We start from the raw sequence: 21,119 nt of genomic DNA on the forward strand, positions 1-21,119 counted from the left end.
TGTTAATTTTTAGAAGTTAGATAGAGGAGATTAGATATCAACTCCCTAAAAATATTTGCTTTTATATTGCATGTGCTTACACTGTTTATTCTTAGAGCTAGGAAGTATGTTTGATTTAGAATGTTATTCAATTCTGTGTCATTTCGGTGGCCATTTGAGTTACATAGAGTTTGATCTATTTGTAAGTGAAAACTCCTTAATGTAGAATATTTAGGGTTCATATTATTGAACTTGGGACTTGGGTTTAAATATTAGTTCTGTTTCTTATAGTATAAATAACTATGGGAAGTTTCTTTACTAATTTGGACCTGTTCACTCATCTGCAAAAATGATGACGCTAACAGTAGCTACCTCATCCTGGTGCTATGATTAAGGGAGAAAATTCATGTGAACGCTCGGCACAGTGGCTGAAATGTAGTGAGCCATATACTACCACTAGTAGTAGTTTTTGAGAAAAACATAAGTAATTAAAACGGAAACTCCTCCTTTGGTACTTTAAATGGTGAGTCCTATAGAATTGTGCAAGCACATGATAGTTTGCTATTTTCACTTCAGTTCACTTCTGTGATGTCTTTGTTATATTGTTTAGTTTACAGGATTTTTTGTAACATGAAAAATTGCTACCTTACATATTAACTCAACAGTTCATAAAAAATGAAAGTACCAAGATTATCTGACAGGAAATAAGGTATCACAAATGCTGCACGTCTATAAAACAAGTAACATTTTAAAAGTAATATTCCTTTGGCACCAACAAAACCCAATGCTTGGCATTCCTCTAAGAGAGAACGAAGGAAATGTTAAAGATCTAAGCAAATCCTGAAGGCTCTAACAGACTTGTATTTTATCAAAACTTTGAACATACATACACATATATTTGTTTATACATCTATCACATATAATATTATATTACAGGTAGTTGTGCTTTTGTCGTTTTCCTCCCTGGACTGAACTCCTTGACAACATAGATAAGGTATTACTTATTTTTATTCCCACTGTACTCTACATATAGTAGAATGTTTCAGTACTTTCTTGTTTCTACCATCAAGTTCTCTTGGACAACTTTTTCTTATTCAAACTCAGGTTATTTGGGGCAGAAATGCTACTTGTCCCCCAAAACTCATATTTATACTTCCCTTCCACAGTTTAGAGCTGTGACTGGCTAGTGAATGCCCAAAAGAAGAATACATTTCCCATCACCTCCACCCCCTGGTGTCTGGGCCTGGACGATGTGAATAGTTATTGCTAGTGGAGTGGGTGGCAAGTTGATCTGTGTCACTTCCAGTCCTAGGCCTTTAAGAACTGTGTGTGCCTTAAGCACACACTCCTTCTTCTTCTGCCACTAAATGCAGACAACAGAAAAGCCAAGAGATTACAGGGTTTCAGAATGAAAAATACTATTAATTGAATCCCTATATGGAGAAGATCAGCTGCCCACCTTGGAACGCCACTTTGAACTGTTTCGTGAGGGAAGAAATAAGCTCCTGCTATGTTTGAGTCGTTATAAATTTGAGGATCTAATTGTTCCAGCAGATAGCATTAGCACTCATTAACAGTACTTAGAGAAATAGGATCTTCCATTAAAATAGAATTATATCTTTGGGAGATAACTTTGGTTTTACATGCACATTTTGTTTCTTCCTGCATGCAGGGTAGAAAATGAATTTGTAAGTAGGAAGAATAAAGGTGCTCTACTAAACAAGTTAGCAGATAAGCTTTTGTAACCTCAATTCATGTGTTCAGAAATCATCATACTCCTTTACTTTCCACAACTCAAATTAATTCTAACCCTCTTCCCAGGAAATTTATTCTCTATGTCAGAGTTGTGAAAAGACCTAAGAGTCTTAGGTAGCCCCAAAGCATCAGCAAATATTTTGTGGTTATTCATTCAACTCAGCAACTGATTGTAGTACACCTCTGCCTATGGGCTAGAGTATTAGCCTTCATGGAATGTATGATTTTCTGAAAGCAACAAAAATTAATCAAATAATCCCCCAGTTAATCTGACAAGTGCCATAAAGAAGATGAAAAAAAAAATAATCCTAGGAGACCCATGGTAGTGTATTTGGTCTAATGAGAGAAGTACAAGGAGGACTTCTTGGGGACTGGTACAACTGAGCTCATATGTGAAGGATTGGAAGAATATTGCTAGGTGATTATGGGTGGTGGGGGCAGAGTTTTTAAGGTGAAGAGGGCACTAAACAGAGAATCAATTACCTTCCTAAGACCATGGTAAAAAGCAGGGTCTAAGCCAACACTTGTGTGACTGAGATGAGGAGCCTAGAAAGATGGTGAAAGCTGGGGCTTCATTGCGAGTTCAGCATTGATGCTGAGTCTTTGAGGTCCTCTTAGGCATTTTTCTTTTAATCCTAGATTTGATGGGATAGGGGTACGGTAGACACTATATGATTTTATTCAGAAAAGACTTCTTAGGATGAAGGATGGATAATGGATTGGCTAGTGAGAAATAATGTTAGAGGAAATATGGGCAAAACTGTTAAGAGGCTGTTTCAGTTGTTTATTTGAGATGTTAGTAACTTGGACTAAGATAGTGATAATCTAAACAGGAAGAAGTTCATAAACTTAAGATACATTTAGAAAGTTACTTGAAGAGGTATTAGTGATAAATTGGAGGAAGTTAGTTTCAAGAATGATACAGAGTGATGAAAAGAGAGTTGAAATAGCTGCAAGAACCTACCTAACTCAGCATACTGGCTGCTGCTTTTAAGAATAAAATGGGTAAGAAATTACATTGCATTTTGTCAACCCAGAGAGATACTTAAGATTTTATTAAACTAAAGCCAGTATAATCAGAATTTGTATGATAAAAACTTTTGACAAATCAGAGTAGAGAATGAATCTTTTTAATGTGTTTATTGGCTAAAGCAATATATAATGACTTTGAGATGTCAAGAGTGTGATTGTTGAGACTTGCAAAAGATTGAAGTTCTAGGAATACATTTATCAAAATTACACATTCTTACTTGTGTTTGGCTCTTGTTCTATTTAGTTCAGCCTTATTTACCTTTCTTTTCTTTTTGAGACAGATTCTCCTTCTGTTGCCCAGGCTAGAGTGAAGTAGCATGATCAATCTCGGCTCACTGTAACCTCTACCTCCTGGGTTCAAGTGATTTTCATGCCTTGGCCTCCCCAGTAGTTGGGATTACAGGCATGTGTCACCACGCCTGGCTTTTTTTTTTTTTTTTTTTTTTTTTTTTGTATTTTTAGTAGAGACAGGGTTTCGCCATGTTGGCCAGGCTGGTCTTGAACTCCTGAGCTCAGGCATTCCACCCGCCTAGGCCTCCCAAAGTGCTAGGATTACAGGCGCAAATTATCGTGCCCGGCCAGTTTTATTTACTTTAGATTAGTAGGGTTCAATCCATAAGTAACCTGTCACTGTTTACTTTGTGACTCTGTTACAAACTTGAAACATCACTACATCTATGTTCTTTCAATTTTGAGATTCGCTTTAGCTTTTTCAAAGAAGCTCTGTGTGTGTGTGTGTGTGTGTGTGTGTGTGTGTGTGTGTGATCATTTTCTATTGGAATTAATTACAAAATGAATGCAGAAACTTTAATTTGAAATTACACCCTCTGCAACATTGATAACACTGTCCACTGATTATTTATTGATGTTATGTTGCTGTTCCACAGTGTATTGAAACCACTGTGTGATTCAGAGATGGACTTCTAGAATTTTTTTGTGTGTGTGGAAAAAAAAATACACAGACCATTATATTTTAAGTAAGAAACCACTACCAAATATGGCTTCACATCAAATTGATGACAAAGAGTATGTGAGTTGTATGACAAGTGATGAAAAACTGCACATGAAGGTAAACAAATTAATGCAGGTGAGCAGAACACCAGCTGGGTAGACATGGTGTGAGAAAAACATCACTGACAGCAGAGATACAGTGAAGTGTGCATGATGTTTTGTTTTTATTTTCTATTATGTTGAAAAGGCAATAATACTATCTTAGCATTGTCGTGAAATCTAAATTAGTTAATTAAGCAAGCATTCGATAAATGGTTTAAACACACTAGGTTATAATTAAGCATATATAATGGACCATGGACGGATTTATGACATCTATTTTATACTGTTATATTTTCCAACATTATATATCCTCATAGAATTTGGAAGCTATTTTAAACTCTCTGCTCTACTTGCCCCATGCTGTCTTTATGCATCAAGGTACGCAAATGGCAGAACCCAGACAGGAGAGTCATTGCCAAGAGTCAATGCAGAAAGAGATGCAGAGACAGACGGAGACAGAGGGGCAGAGGTTTCAGCAACCTGCAGCCATCAGAGGAATCAACAAATGTTATACATGGCTTGCAACACTGAATGTGAGACCTGAAGTAAAACAAACACATCTCAGCTTAGACCTCATGGAACAAGAAAAATATGAAATCCACAGAAGGCCACTCCAGGGTGGAATACTGCCTTCATGTGTGAAAAGTTACAAGACTTTCTCATTAAGATGGATTTGGAAACTGGTCTCCGAGTTCATTACCTATGCTTTGTAGTTCTTTGTATTTATTACTGGTTTATTAAGCAGTCTGGATTCAATCAGGTATAAATATTAAACATCATATGTTATCTTGCCACTGGTCCGCTATGCTTCTGTATTTCATTGATTCTAAGATGCACGTTTTATAAAACATTATTTTAGTGTTGCCAAAGCCAGGATGCATCTTGAAACCAACAGTACCTTTAAGTTAATAAAACTAAGAATATTTAATTTCCTCTTTCCATCTTTTAACAATATATATGGCAGGTCCCTCAACTTCCTAGTAACTTTTGAGTAAAAACAACCCGAAGTTCATTTCAGACCAGTTGAACACTTTACTTTCATATCTAGTTTAACTCTTTCACCTCCTCTTTATCTTTAGCACTCATCAGGACTTTGCCTGGGACATTTGCAGAAGGGAACACGTATTTCTTTTCTACTAACCTTTGTCTGTATTTGAAGTTTACACAAAGGCAGAGAGAGATGTTTTATCAAGTACTACATATTTCTTTTCTCAATGCCTAAATTTTCAAAATACAAAATGGCAGAATGCAAAAATGTTTCCTGGTCAGGTCCTAGGGGAACTCTTCTCCCTCCCTATACTTCTTCTGCTGGGATTAGAAAGAGGAATAGGATGTATGCTATGTTGGTGTATGTTTAATTATAACCAACTGTGTTTACTTTATACCATTTATTGAATGTTTGCTTAATTAATATGCTTAATTCTCATGGCAACACTTAAAAGTATTATTATCTCCATATTAGAGAGATGAGATCATTGCTAGAACTAGGATTTAACATGTTTCTTGGCCACTAGGAAAAATAGTTTCTTAAAACATCATGTTAAAGAACTACAGTGCTGGCATTGATCACTGATACATAGGTATATATGCACTGCGTGTATCTAAGATGACCAGGAAAGTTAAGGTTCTAGTGAGAAAAACTTTCAAAGCAGCACCACCTCCTACCTTGGTCAATTTGCCAGTGGTAAGACTTGTCTTTGTCTGTATTTGCATTTTACACAAAGACAGTACCACATATTTCTTTCCTCAATGCTTAAACTAAATTTTCTTTTCTTTTCTTAGACAGGGTCTAACTCTGTTGCCCAGGCTGGAATGCAGTGGCATGGTCTTGGCTCACTACAACCTCCACCTCGTGGGTCCAAGTGATTCTCATGCCTCAGTCTCCTGAGTAGCTGGGATTATGGGGACACACCACCACACCCGGCTAATTTTTGTATTTTTAGTAGAGACATGGTTTCACCATGTTGGCCAGGCTGGTCTCATACTCCCAACTTCAAGTGATCTGCTTGCCTTGGCTTTCCAAAGTGCCGGGATTACAGGCATGAGCCACCACGCCCAGCCCTCAAAGCCTAAATTTTCAAAAGACAAAATGACAGATTGCAAAAAATGTATTTCTAGATCAAATCTTAGAGATGTAGAAGTATTCTCTCCTATATTTTCATTCATTGATAAGGATATCAATTGTGTTATAAGAATTGTGAATACAATTTTGTAACTGCTAGAGTTAAGTAATTTGGTAATTTATTTAACTGGTAAACACTCCTACTGTCATCATTCTTTGCCTGTGCAACAGCATAAGCTTCTCCACCGTTCTCCCAATTCTTACTCTTGCCAACCCCCAATATGTTGACCACTCCACAGCTTCATGTGTAAATCTTATCATTCATTCTTCCATTTATTCATTTAACATATATCACATATGGCAACCATTATATTAAGTACTGCCCAGGCCTCATGGTCTATCATCTGAAACAGTGGTCCCTGACCTTTTTGGCACCAGAGACCGGTTTCATGGAAGACAATTTTTTCATGGACTGGGGTCAGGGGATAGTTTTCAGATGAAACCACCCCACCTCGGATCATCAGGCATTAGTTAGATTCTCATAAGGGCCATGCAACATAGTTTCCTTTCCTGTGCAGTTCAGAATGGGGTTTGCACTCCTAAGAGAATCTAATGCCACCGCTGATCTGACAGGAGGTGGAGTTCAGGCGGTAATACTCACTGGCCTGCATCTCACCTCCTGCTGTGTGGCCTGGTTCCTAACAGGCCACACATGGGTACCAGTCCACAGCCCTGGGATTGGAGACCCCTAATCTAGAGGACAGGCTTGTGCCCTTGTGGGGGAGGTGGATATGAATATACAAATATATCCCAGAACTTGGAGAAAACAAACAAGGTTCTGAGATAGAAAGTAACTTAGAGAGGCTTCTTTTATGTAGGATGGTCAGGGAAACTCCATTGAGGAAGTGACATTTATGCTGTTACCAGAAGGAAGTTATGTAGAGTGATTGGTGGGAGGGAACCAGAAGAGCATCTTGGGAAGAATGAAGAGCTAAAGCCCTGAAATAGAAAAGAGCATGACATTTCTAGGAACAGAAAAAAATCAGTGTGACTAGAGCATAGTGTGAACCAGGTGGAAGTGTATTAAATGGGTGGAGAAATAATACAGAGTTGAGATTTTATTAAACATGCAAATAAGAAAAATACTGACAGATTTTAAGTAAGGACTTATCCCAACTTGATTTGTATGGACAGGGATCGATTTGATTTCTCTTTGGAGGAAATACTGAAGGAAGATAAGATGGAAGCTTGGAAGTTAGTTAAAAGCCTGAGCAGTGATGATGGTTTGATTCTAAGTGGTACAATTGGAAACAGAACACAAGATAGATAGTGGAGAGAGAATGAATGGGATTTGTTCATGATTTAATAGTTGTGACAGAAAAGGAGAAATAAAAAATGAAAATTAGGCTTCTGTTACAAGTTGCTGTGTGTATACTGGTGCATTTACAGATATAAATATAATTGAGATTTGGGATGGGTTTAAAGAAAGGACAGATCAAGACTTCTATGTTCTGTTGAGTTGGCTATGAGACAATCTGGTGGACTAGTTAAGAATGTGGTAGTAAAATGTGAATCTAGAGATCTCAAATATATAATAGATCTGCCTGGAAATATAAATTCGCGAGTCGTTCCGAGAAGGAGCTCACGCAGAAAGAGAGAGGTGGGTACAGGATTGAGCTTGTAATGTATCTTAGTAGTACTTAAAACTTAGGTAGGGACTGGGCAAGGTAGCCCACATGTCTGTAATCCTAGCACTTTGGGAGGCTGAGGCAGGTGGATTGCTTGAGTCCTGGAGTTTGAGACTGGCCTGGGCAAAATGGCAAAACTCCATTTCTACAAAAATTGAGCTGGGCGTGGTGGTGTACACCTACAGTCCTAGCTACTCAGGAGGCTGAGGTGGGAAGATCGCTTGAGCACTGAAGGTAGAAGCTGCAGTGAGTCCTGATCACACCACTGCACTCCAGCCTGGTTGACAGAGCCAGACCCTGAAAAAAAAAAAAAAAAAAAAAAGTCGGCTGAGCGCTGTGGCTAACGCCTGTAACCCTAGCACTTTGGGAGGCCAAGATGGGTGGATTGCCTGAGCTCAGGAGTTGGAGACCTGCCTGGGCAACATGGTGAAACCCCATCTCTACTGAAATACAAAAAATTAACCGGGCATGGTGGTGCGTGCATGTAGTCCCATCTACTTGGGGAGCTGAGGCGGAAGAATCGCTTGAACCCAGGAGGTGGAGGTTGCAGTGAGTCGAGATCGTGCCACTGCACTCCAGCCTGGGCGACGGAGCCGAGATTCCATCTGAAAGAGAAAAAAAACAGTCAGACAGAGGAAGAGGACCCAATATGGCAACTGTTGAGGAATATAAGGGTTAAGGAAATTTAAATTTGTAGGTAATGATATTTTGGAAGCTGACAAAACATAATGGTTAGAGAAGGAAAGATTGTGTTTAATGCTATTAAGAAGTCATATAATATGAGGATAGAGAAACAAATGATGGTATAAAATCTGGAACATGGAGATGGTTGGTAAGAAAATTCAAGAACGATGTTTATAATGCTTCATAACTTCCTCCTACCTCTTAGGGTAAATATATGTTTCTTGGAACCTGCAAGGCCTGGCAAGGTTTGGCTGTCATCTCCCTCCGAAGACTCCTTATTTTCCAGGCTCTGCTTCTTTCTACGTCAGCCACACGTATCTCTTCCTGTTCCTTGAACACAGTCTCCTCCTTTAAATTTATTATTTCTGCCTAAAATACTTTCCTTCTCCTCATACTCATTTAACTTGTATTATTTTCTTCAGGTCTAGCTCCATTGCTTTTTATTTCAGGCAAACTTCCCAACCTCCCAAATAGACCAAATATCCTATTATATGCTTAAATCAGAATGTGAAGTATTTCCTTTGTGATGAAAGTGTCATGATGATTGGATAATTAATTATTGTGTCTTCCACTAAAGTATAGATAGGGAACAGAGCATGACTGTTTTTGCTCACCACCATTTTTTTTTCCTCTTGTCAGGTAAAATGACTGGCTTACATAGGAGTTTGCTCTGTATTTGTTGAATGAATGAGTGAGTGAATGAATGAATGAATGAATGAGTGAGTGAATGAATGAATGAACGAATGAGTAACATCTGCCTCTGTAGTTAACTTGTAATCTGTTTCTGTCTTTATATAACCTCTACTGTATGTAGCCTTAAAAATCTGGAAAATGATTGATTTAAGTAAATATTAAGTTTTTAAGCTTTTAAAAATCTATTGTAAGTTGATTAGCTATGATTATTTTGAAATTTTCTTCATCAAAGTTTGAGATGACTTTGGATACATACTGTTTTCAGCTACTCAATAAGTGCCATTATATTTATTATGTATGAAATCTGGTGTTACTTCCTGGCCATTTCCTAGTCTCAGTTGTTCTTTGCAAAATACCCATTTATCAGCAGCCAGCCCACCCTCCCTCTGGGAATCAGTGAGAGTGGATCACGTCAGTATGTCATAAATACTCCTTCTATTTTCTTTGAGAGTTTTCTGCTGATGCAAGTGGAAGGCTTGGATGCCAGGCCTGTATGTGATACAGTAGAAATTTCCCCAGATGCCCTGTGGAAAGACCAGCTGCTACCCAGAGTCTTTCCTGGATGTCCTGCTTAGTGTAGTATAACATCAAGGGCAGCCCAGCTCTGTCTCCTAACAAGCTGCTAGGGCCTTCCCTCTTGCTTACCCACCTGACAGCCTGGACCTCAGGCTATCAAACCTCTGGGTTGCCATTGTCTGCATTCTGTGCCATCAGAATTGTATATACATTTATCTGCTGATGTCTCTGTATTTCAAGCTCTATGTCTTTATGCCTTTATAATATACAATATAGATTTTGTTACTTAAAATTCTAATATTTCCTATAGACACTAAACTCAATTTTAACACAATAAATACATTAAAACATTATATACGTGTTGGATTAACACATACAATGCAACTCATTTGTTGCTAATCTATCTTGGATTCCTTGGGTAGAATCTGTCTTCTCACCTGTCTGAAATGGAATTGAATCTCCTAACTTTTTACTGTTTTTGTAAAGCCACAAAGCCCTTTTAAAATGCCTGTTTAAGGCTGCTAAACTTACATTGTTATAGAGTATATTTTATATACTTTTCTTCCTTTTAAAAGATCATATACACTTTTCTCTTGGCCTCTCATTTTGCCAAATATTCTGCCATAACAGTAAGCTAACAGAACACAAGTATTTGCTTAAAGATATTTAAAGCTAATCCCCAAAGAGTTTTCTGTTGCAAACGTATTTTAAGATGTAGGCTGAGGAGATGAGTATTCAAATCCATGAGTTCTGACCCTGATGTTTTATTAGGCCTACCCACATGAAAATTAGTGCTTACTTGCACAGCTATCTTATTTAAAAATACATTTGCAAAAAGAGAATAATTTCATTTTCACTGATTCAAAGGGCTATCTTTTAGAGTATTATAAATTTACATAGTACAGAAAGATTGGTAAAAAGGAAAGCAAAATGAAACTTGGAGACTTGGGTTCTAAATATAGCTTGCCTACATCCTAGCTGCGAGATCTTAGACAAATCAACTAACCTCTCTGAACATCACAGATAAAATGGGGAGTAATAACATTATCTAGCTCAAGGGTATTGTACAAATTATACAATGTAAGTAAAGTGCAAAGCAGTTCTGGCACATAGTAAGCACTCCATAAGTTAAATATAATAATAATCATAGTAAAATAATATTCTTAACTACAATCTTATTAAAAGGTTATTACTTAGAGTTTAAGCTATGGGGTTATGTCCATTTGCACAAAGTGTCATAGAAATTTGGCTCTGTGGTTCCTAGCAGCCGATGTAAGAGTAAAACAAAAATGTTTGTAAATATCAAAAGATTTATTTACTTAAATATAAGAGTCCTACAATAATCTTCCCAACTAGAGTTTGCAGAATTACCACAGGGGCTCTGTCTGTCTAAAAGTCCCCCAAGCATCATCTATTGTTCAAATACATGAATTGCACGTGTGTATAGTTTTATTTTTAAAGGCATATAAATGTTGTATTAATAACACCAATTCATTTAATTGTATTGTTGAATTTATACCTTTGCCAGTAAGTGTTTTCCTAATAGATGGACTTAACCAAGAACATCAGAATTATGAAGGGCATTGTGTATTAATTAGTTGTCTTATTTGTCAAAAAGTTGAAAAAGCATTGCTGAGGAAAAGGAAACAGGTTAACTTTTGTTAAAGATATCTCTTGTTTTTCACTGTCCTTTCCCTCATCAGTAGCACCAAGAACATCCTAAGCCACAGAAACATTAGTTTTTGGAAGCAGGGTTTGCTGTAGCTATAGTAGAAATGGCATTCTGATTCCACTCCTAGCTTCACAAGGATATCTGTGGAAGATTTGGGGCAAAACTGTTAAGCTGTCTGAAAGTGCTTTTGCATAAGAAATGGGTTTTACTGCTAAAACTGTCATATTGCTGAGTTTTGAATGCTCTAATGGTAAATGATACTGGTGCCAAAAATAACCAGACTGGTAGTTTTTTCATTCATTTGGCCATCTTATTAAGTCAAATATTGATACTTTCTACTAAGTCAGGTACTGTATCATCTTGCCAACCCCCATTTTGTTACACTCATGCTGAATCTGTTTCTCATCTCTTAAGTAAGAAAATTATTGATTATTTTGTAGGGATTTAATTAAAAAAAAAATCGTAATGGATACTGTAAAGGAGCAGTATTTGGATAGTTTAAAAACATCTTCCTTGATGGGAAAATCTTTTAAAAAGCTTTCTAACTTGGTGTAATTACTTGAATTAAGGAAGTGCAATGCCATTCTACTAACTTAGAACAACTTTTTTGACTTCCTGCAAAGAGGACCCTTACAGTATTTTTGGAGAAGTTAGTAAAACCGAATCTGACATCATCACCTAGCAGCTCATGCAGCGAGCAAGTGGTTTGTTCTTAGGGTAACAGAGGAGGAAATTGTTCCTCGTCTGATAAGACAACAGTGGAGAGTATGCATTTATTTATTTACTTTTACATTTTTGATTCGTTTTCACAGAGAAAAACTTCTACAGAGATAACAATTATTTTGCCTTTCAGAAGGACGCATGCTGTTTCTTAGGGATACGGCTGACTTCCAGATATGACCATGTGTTTGTGGCTTAAACTTTTGGCATTTGTCTTTGCCTTTCTGGACACAGAAGTATTTGTGACAGGTAAGTACAAGGATATTAATATTTTTTAAATTATATTTTCTTTTTTGGAGGAATGTTTGAAATAGACATAAAAATACTTTAAATGTGTTGGTAACTGGAAGTGAGAAGCCTGCTATAAACCGTCAAGATTGTTGTCTCAGGGAGACACAGGCTTGTTGTGTGACAGAATACATTGTTTCTGTTTAAAAAGACATAAATGTTCAGGGACAAAAAAAATACAATTTTAAAAGAAAAGCATTGTCTATCTCTATCTTCATTTACAACTGTTCAAAGATATTACAAAAGCAACATTATTACTTAACCTCCGAAGTGACAATAACATACATTTATAAAAGCCTGAGAACTTTTTAAATGATAAAATAAGTGAGTTTTTATTCTTTTAACAAATTTGGTCTTTTAAAAAGTCATAAGACAGCTTTGGTTGTATGTAAGCCACTCCCTCTTTCCAGACCTGAAGTTTGCTTCCTCAAATTTTGAGTTTAATTGACATATTTTATTGAATACTTGGGTATATAATAGTTCAAAACTATATTGAGATATTTAGTAAAATATTAACTTTCTGCAATTTTTATCACTGAATGTATTTTAAATCAAGTTTTTAGTTTCTTGTTAGTAGTTTTAATACATTTTTGCTTTAGAAATTCTTGTGGAGCCACCGCCCTTCCTGGGTGGTGGGTAAATATTACAGCCTTGATGAGATAGAAATATTTAAACTCTTAAAATCATGCAAATGCTGTATTCCGTAGGAAAATGTAACTAGTTGGACTTCCAATGCCTATTAAAGTTTGAAATCTTTGCACGTTTATCCTCTATTCAATGGATAGTTCTTGAGCGGTGTCAATATGAATCATGAGTGCATTTCAATAGATTATATAATGTAACTAATAATGAATATTTAATATTTCTCTTTATGATGTAGTATCTGAAAGGACATTGAAAATAAAACTTTTGTAGAAATTGCAAAAAATATAAAAAGTATTTTAAAACAACTTGCTTATTACAATTCACTTTGAAGTCTTTTTTTGACTCTTACCGTTCTCCTTTCCTCTGAAAGTCAGGGAAGTAGCTATCTCTTGAGCATGTTACACTGTCAATTTCTATTTGGAGTAACCTAGGAGAGAGGAAAGAAAAACAACATAAGATAATTTTTTGTTGTTGTGGCTGTTTTGTTTTTTATCACAAAGATGTATTTTAAAAAAATCTATATAGATGCAGCATTTGTCTTAGTACAGAAAATGTTTATCAAGTTACCATCCCTTTAAAGCTTATCATAATAAAAAGTAAATTATAAAGAATAATAATTTCAGTGAAGTGATCATGTATATTATTACAAATCAGAACAGATTTTCATTTAAAATTCCCACTGAGGAAATGTTGAAAAGCATTTTTAAATGACCATAAAGAAATACTGAGACGTTTTGCAAGCCAGAATACGTTTCTTCTCTCTATACTCATTTAGCTTCTATTATTTTCTTCAGGTCTAGCTCCATTGCTTTTTATTCCAGGCAAACTTCCGAACCTCCCAAATAGATCAAATATCCTATTATATGCTTCAATCAGAGTGTGAAATATTTCCTTTGTGCATAAAAATTCAACTCATACTATTACAGGACTTTTTAAACCATAAGACACATCTTTGAATTTGTAATTGAAATAAGAATATAATGGGATCTAGAAACCTTTACATCAGCTTTGCTCAATAATGTATACCATAGCAAATAAATGGATACACATAGATTTATTTTGAAAAATCAAGTTTATCTTCAGTTGCTCACATAAATATTGAGAGCAAACATTTTTCTAAAAGACATTTGTAGACTCCCTGAGATATATGCTTTTTTGTGGAAAAACATTTACAGATATAATCATTTGTATCTGCAAATATTGTTTATAATCCTTTCAAGTTGCAAGAAACATTTTGTGATTTGATGTATAATTTGGAAAATTCTCAATGCTTTAAATTATATATTTTTCTTTTTTAGCAACAAATGAGTTGGATTCTATGTTTCATTTTTACGTGTCAAAATTAGTTTAGTGCCTACAGGAAGTAATAAACTTTTGGGGAACAAATTTTATACTGTATGCTCTAAAGCATAAAGAAATAGAGCCAAACGTAGAAAGCCATCAATGGTAACTCTATGCACAATTCAAATATTTTATTTAATCTCTAAAATGCACACATGGACAAGGCCAAAGTGAGTCTTTGGCAGTGCAACATCCAGGCAGGGTTCAGTTTTACTGAAGACTTCCTAATCCTCTTGCTCTGTGCCTCTTTGTGATGGCAACTGGAAACCAAACTTTATTTAAAATTTCTAAATAATTTTAGGGGACAATGATGGTTTTAAGAATGCAGGCGAGGGTGAATGTTCTCTGGTTCTAATAAAGTTGTAATGCCAGGCAGATCTAGCACACCATAGCATGGCAGTTGAGAGTATATAGGTTATGCTATGTGAGGTACATGATGAGTTTTGTTATGAGTCATAACAGTTAAGACTCATTTCCTGGACATAATTCTTCATTTTTCCATCTGTATTAAAAATATATATCTCATGTTATAAACATGGGCTGTGCCTTGTACATCACAGACATTCAATGAAAATTATTTAATTGAATTTGGTAAGCAGTCCTTTTAAGTTCTAAATACTGTATAATTTAGAGATTTGGGAATGTGAGTAGAATTACTTATTGATTTGAAAAAAAATTCTCTCCTAAAAGCCTGCCTGTGACCCTTACCATTGCTAGAATTTGAAATGTACTTTGTTACAGGAAAGGCTACAAGGGTTAGGGCCTATATTACCTTTTTCTCTTTTGTTCTGTGTAACTAAGTATAGGGGCAGAGTAGTTAGCTTGAACTTAGTTCATATACATGAACATATATTTCTTTATATATATGCACACACATAAACTAGTTATATATTTGTGGGTTATATATACTAGTCTGTCTATCTATCTATCTATCTATCTATCTATCTATCTATCTATCTATCATCCATGTTTGTCTATTTGGCGTTTCCATGAACTTCAGACTTTGGCCTGTGTTGTTCTTTTTTCTCCACTTGGTTACATATCATTGCCTATTACGTGTTGATCACTCTGATTCTCCATCTCTAGATTCATCCCTCAGAAACATGGAACTTACTTCCTTTCCTAAATCCAGACATTGACATGCTCCCCAAGTCCTGAAATTTTGCTTTGTAATAATCTCTAATAACTTCTTGCTTTGACATCTGCATTGCCATCATCTTAATTCATGGCTTTATTATTTCTCACCTGCAAAATTGTAATATTTTTTTAATCAGTCTGAAGTCTCATCCTTTTCTTTTAAACGTAATCTGCAGATTAAAAAATAAAATGAAAAGCAAAGGGATACTGATTTCTTCTCATTGCCTTTGGTATAAATTCTAATCTTTTTTGCCAGAGAAACTGATTCCACTAATGATCTGGGGGCTAGGCCTGGAGCTGGGAAGGGATTTTTTTTTCCTTCTTTCTTTCTTTTTCTTCTATGATTGATTAAAAGGAAATAAACAGGAGGTAGTTTTAACACCCCCCTCTATACTTTCTCAAGGTGTTTAAGACTCTGGGCAAATCTTACCTCTTCTATTACGTTCTCTTATGTCACTTTTGCCACAAAATATCTCCACTGAATTGCACACTTTTTATCACCTTTTCTTGGCATTTTCCAAGTCATTTCAATTTGTTGTTGTAATGGTGATTGATGATGATGATAACATGTGAATTAGTGGATTTACTGACATTATAACCTACATGAAATCAGGTATAGGAGACACAAAAGGCATAAACACGTAGTTCCCATATCTGATTTATCGCCAGGCACTGAATAAATCATGGATTTTAAAACAATAAAACTGCAGATTATAGTGATAAAGGAAAGAGGGAAGTCAAAAAGAGGGAGAATATGAGATAAAAAAAATTAACCAGAGGCAAAGTGGGAGGATGAAGGTAGCAGGACTATTTTGTCCAGATTAAATAAATTGATTTTAGATCTAGATGTTTACAGGCTTGCCTTTTTGTTTTTGTTTTGTTTTGTTTTGTTTTGTTTTTTCTTTGTTCCCTTCTTTACTCTTGTTATCTCACCTCTTGTCTGGAAAGATCCTCCTGACTTCCTAAAAGTTCATAGTTTGAGAATGTTGTTCCTAAATTTTCTTTGGTCTGCTCTTTGGACATTCTAGGTAATGTAATTTGGAGGGCCAATTTTATTCTTCAGATACACATACCCATAGGAAGAAAAGTTGTGAATGGGAGGGAAATACAAATCTAGCAGAGTGATAACACAAACAGATCAAGTCCAGTCCTGGCAACTGCTGGTTAGAGCACTGATGCTAGTGCTCTGGGATTGCTTGCAAAGGCAGATGGAATATGGTGCACTCTACGTGTTGCATTATTTGCACACCAAAAGTTTGTAGAGAGCTGGGAATAATTTCTTTTCAGATAGTGTAGTGATGAATGTCAATCTGAGTAGGTAAGGGGCACAGATTTGTACTGAGGTTGGTTCATTCTCTTGGCAAATATACAGTGTTCACAAAGACAAGATTTCATCTTCAGACCATGTGTGTATATGTCAGCTTGGTGCAGAGAGAGAAATTTTTCATTAACGCTGAACTTTGATTTTTTTTTTCTAGACATCATATAGGTTTATGTAGTTATTTACATGGGAAACAATTAGAGTGGAAATGTAACATATCTTCAGTTTAAAATTAATTTCAATCTAGTCTAAATATCTTTGTAAGTACTAGACACCCAACCCCATAGCAGTGGCCTAATACCAAAGGGTTAGTGCTATGACTTTTGCATACATAAAGACAGCACTTTTTAGGGTATGATGCACAGAAAAAAAATATGGCAAGACTTTATCAATATGATGTGATGTCTATTTCTATGTAATATCCAAATACACAGGAATAAAAATTATAGTAATCACTGGATTTTGTGTACATGGCTTTAACCAATATTTAGATTAGAAAACATCTAATTATTGCCTAAAATATTTAATCTTCATTCCTGTTTGTATGTCAGTGTGCTATTTCAATATCACTCTGTTAAAACAGTCTAGGAATGACTGCTATAAGCAGAGAATTGTATGTTCAGGAATCACAAACAAAAACAAGAACAAATAGAGAAACAAAAGCTTTCCTACCCTTTCATCCAGGACAAGAATAAATATACATAAAGTCAATATTAGTGAAGTCAACAACCATCTTCTGTATCCGTTCATAGTAACTTCAATTGATTCATTTCTTAAAAGACAATCAGCAAAATTATCGGTTTTTATTAGAGTCTTTAGTAGAGACGAAACTTAAACAAATATATTATATGATGCTTAACTCTACAGCATATAAAGATTCAACATTTATTTCCTCTAAAAATGAGTCAAGTGTCTGAAAGGAAAAAGCCACCTAACTGAAACTTCAGTTTCTACTATACAGGGTATTTATTACAAAACTGTAATTACAATGCAATGATACTGAAGTATAAATGACCATCATTCATATATTTAAGAAAGTAATCAAATGTGAGTACCTGGAAGAAAACCATCTACCCTCCAAAATAGAGATTTGCTAATGTAGGAGTAGAAGGCAAAAGCTGAGGGTAACTCAGGTAACACACTCACATGTATTAGGATATGAACAACTGGTATAGCGAACTTAATAGAAATCACTGATAGACAAGAAGACATTCTCTGCATTTTAAATTAAAATAAAATTTGTCCTGCATTTAAGACAATAGTTTACAGAAACCTATATAAATAACAATGATGCTAAGAGACAATATCAAAACGACAATATCATGGCAATACAGTGTGTCCACTATATTTTAACACATCTACTTGATGAAAAATGTAATCATTTATTGATTAAAAAATATTAAGCATAATAGAAAGGGAGACAGAAACCACTCCAAGCTGGGAAACATCATGGCATTTGTAGTGAGAAATATTTTGAAAATCTAACTCTATGAATCGCATGATTTTGAGCTAAATCAATTTTCATCCTTGAGACCCAGTTTCCTCATCTATAAAGTGTTATAAGCATTAAAAGCGATAACATTTGTGAAAATGCTTTGAAACTATGAGATACTTGGAGAAGTTGTAAATTTTTTCATGTGAGCCCATGAAATCAGAGCACATAGCCCTTTAGCATAAACATGATTCTAAATGATATCTCTTCCTTTGAGACACTGTGAGGAGATAAAGGGATAGTTTAAGGTTAAGTGGTAGAGGAATAAACCGTTATAAGCCTTTGAATTCTTTTAACTTTGCGTTATTTCAGAGATTTTTCAGGCTTCTCCAGATTCTACAGTCTAAATAGTTTGTAAATCCACAGCCTTCTACTTTGCCAGGGATTTCTTATTGTAAAAATAGCCCGAAGTCTCAAGTGCCTTCAGTCCTTACTGTGTCCATACCCACCATTACCAGGATAATCTCTGTAAAAGGCAGAACTCACCTTTGTCCATCCCTCTTTCAGTGTCTCCTATGGGTAGAAAATATACTGAACCCATGATTTGATACCAAGTATGTTTTGGCTCAACTTTTATGAAAATAAATATTTTATTAGAATATACCAACATTTATGAGTTTTCCTCGAAGATAAATTTTGGAGGAAAAAAACTCCATTAGACCAATTTAATTCCCTGATTATTATATATATATATTCCCTAGTTAAATCCTTGACAGTTTTTCCATTTTAATTTTCATTTTACTGAACTAATATTTAGCAGCATCACTTTCGTTTAATTTTTACATAACTATTAGATTCATGACTCCATTTTACCCATGTCAAATTCTACTGAATATAGCTTATGCTTTTGGGAATTTTCCTTTGTGGTTATTACTTTTCTAAATGCAATTCTTTTCAAACAATACAGATCTAAATTTTCCAAAACCGTTTAAATTCTTCTCTTTGGCCATAAATATTTTATGTGTGTAGTTTGGCTACTGCTAGTTTAGTTTTTTAATTGGTTTTGTGTCTCAATGCTACAAAAATATGATTTATGTAATTTTTCATTTTTGTCAAACAGATTGGGCAGTATTAACCGTTCTCAATTTTTTGTTGTGTTGAAATTTCTATGAGTGACATTAATGTGGAGATTGACAGCTCTTTGAGCTAGATTCATTTTGAAATTTTAAGACACTTTGGATTATTTCTTAGCTAGCCAATGGAAACTTTAGAAACACTTTTAAGACTGCTCAGTAGTCTAGAATTATTATGTTTTAATTATCATTCGTTTGTATAATATTCCTCTTATTAGCTTTCACACTTAATACCAACTTCTTATTCATTATTGGAGCAAAAAGTAAAAAGAAGAATCAATGTGATAAATTCAACATCTTCTCAATGTAAAATGGTGTGTGGGGAAAGTGTCAAATCATCCTACATTGGACTTTGTGCATTTAGGAAAAATAAAAGCAATTAGCATTGCACACACATATCTAATTGAATCTCTTCAGATTTATCTAGCTTTATCTGTAACCACTTTGTGACTCTTTTTGTAACTTGCATTTTTCTAAAAATGTGACCTTGTGTGGTCTTCCAGCTGTTGGCCATGCTGTTTTTCCTTCTCTCCACATCCTTTTTTCAATATGGCAAATTATAAATTCTATTCAAAATTTTCTTCAAAGAGCACCTCCTCTGGACAGCCCACACCCCACTTGTATAACCCTTGCTCTTCAGCCCCTTTCACACCTGCATAGGTGTTCTTCTGCTGTGATGATTCTTTGAATAATTCTCTTGGAGTTCTCTTTACTGGGCTCTCTTGCAGCAACTGGTGAGCTCATGTAGGCTATAACTGGGTCTGTGCTTATTTGCCAGTGCCTGCAGGTCCTCAGTACTTGTTTGCTGAAAAAATGAATGAATGGTCTGTCAGCTTAACTAAACTCTGTATGTAGAAGGCACTTAATGATTCTTAAAAACAATTTTGATTCTGTCCTTTTATTGTTATTTATGGGAATTATTTATGGTAAAATTTTCTACATAATAGAAAATTTGGCAAATGCCAAGAAATAGAAGGAAAAAGAAAATTGCTTAGAGCCCTTGCTAACAAATTGTTTTTCTTTCTCTATCTTTTGATCACATGCTGTGTATGAAATTTCATGTTCGATTTTTTTCCCAAGTAAACTTGATTATTTTAGACAATTTGAAAAATGTAGAAATGAATAAATAGGCAAATAAGAATTTCAGGTTTCCAGTTCTCAAGATCTAAAAACTTTCTGAGTATTTCATTTGACTAGGACAACTAGATCTATTCAGTAATTTATTAACTTATTGGTTCATTTGATAAACAACTATTTTGTGAGTGTTTTCCATGTACTGTGGGCTCAGAATACCATATCCCATGAAAGCTGTATTCTTTTAGTATCAGTGGCTTCTTGGAGATGGTGTTTTAAATCTCCCAAAATCTTCATCAACACCCCAAAACTTTCTCCTCAAAGTAATAATATACTTTGCTACAGATAATTATTGGTGTTATAAATGTTTTATAAGTTATAAATTTAAAAATCACTATTTTAAGATTATATATAATATATTAAGTAAAACTTATATTCTTACAAGACTACCTCCAGGTCCCTGTTACAACTAGATTTTCTTTGCAGACTTTTAAATTATAGAAGTTCTGGTGCTGCCACTGAGATGCATAGATTATTATTAGATATTCAATAAATAAAGTTGGTAGATTTGAAGAGGTACTAGACAATAGTCCTATTTTGGTTTGTTTGTTTTGTAATTTATTCTGAAAATAAAATGTTTATGTGGAGAGAAAAGGGAAAACGTACAGAAATACATGGCACACAAACAAATTTTTACTTTTTTTTTTTTGTAGTCTTTCTAATTTTCCAAGGTCACCAGCTAATAGCAAATGAGAGTTGTAGGGAGTGGGGTGAAGGCTGGGGTCTTAATCGGGGTCTATCTGATTCTAGATAGACCTGATTCTAGATTTTCCGCTCAATCAATCTTCTTAGTGGTCAGTTTAATAATCAGGAATTTAAGACATGACTGCGTGA

General features: G+C 35.1%; 1 protein-coding gene across 9 annotated transcripts in view; it reads left to right on the plus strand.

Annotated features, from left to right (window-relative positions):
- Positions 1-11,801: 11,801 nt before the first annotated feature.
- Positions 11,802-21,119, plus strand: part of PTPRC (protein tyrosine phosphatase receptor type C) — a 122,401-nt gene continuing 113,083 nt past the window's right edge. For all 9 annotated transcript variants that reach the window (XM_005540329.5, XM_045394459.3, XM_005540330.5 and 6 more), the window contains exons 1-2: positions 11,802-11,899; positions 11,988-12,103. In XM_005540329.5, the coding sequence (XP_005540386.3) occupies positions 12,031-12,103 (73 nt within the window). In that variant the 5' untranslated portion in view covers positions 11,802-11,899; positions 11,988-12,030. The remainder of the gene's footprint in view (positions 11,900-11,987; positions 12,104-21,119) is intronic.

The sequence above is a fragment of the Macaca fascicularis genome, chromosome 1 (assembly GCF_037993035.2).
Source record: "Macaca fascicularis isolate 582-1 chromosome 1, T2T-MFA8v1.1".
Taxonomy (NCBI): domain Eukaryota; kingdom Metazoa; phylum Chordata; class Mammalia; order Primates; family Cercopithecidae; genus Macaca; species Macaca fascicularis.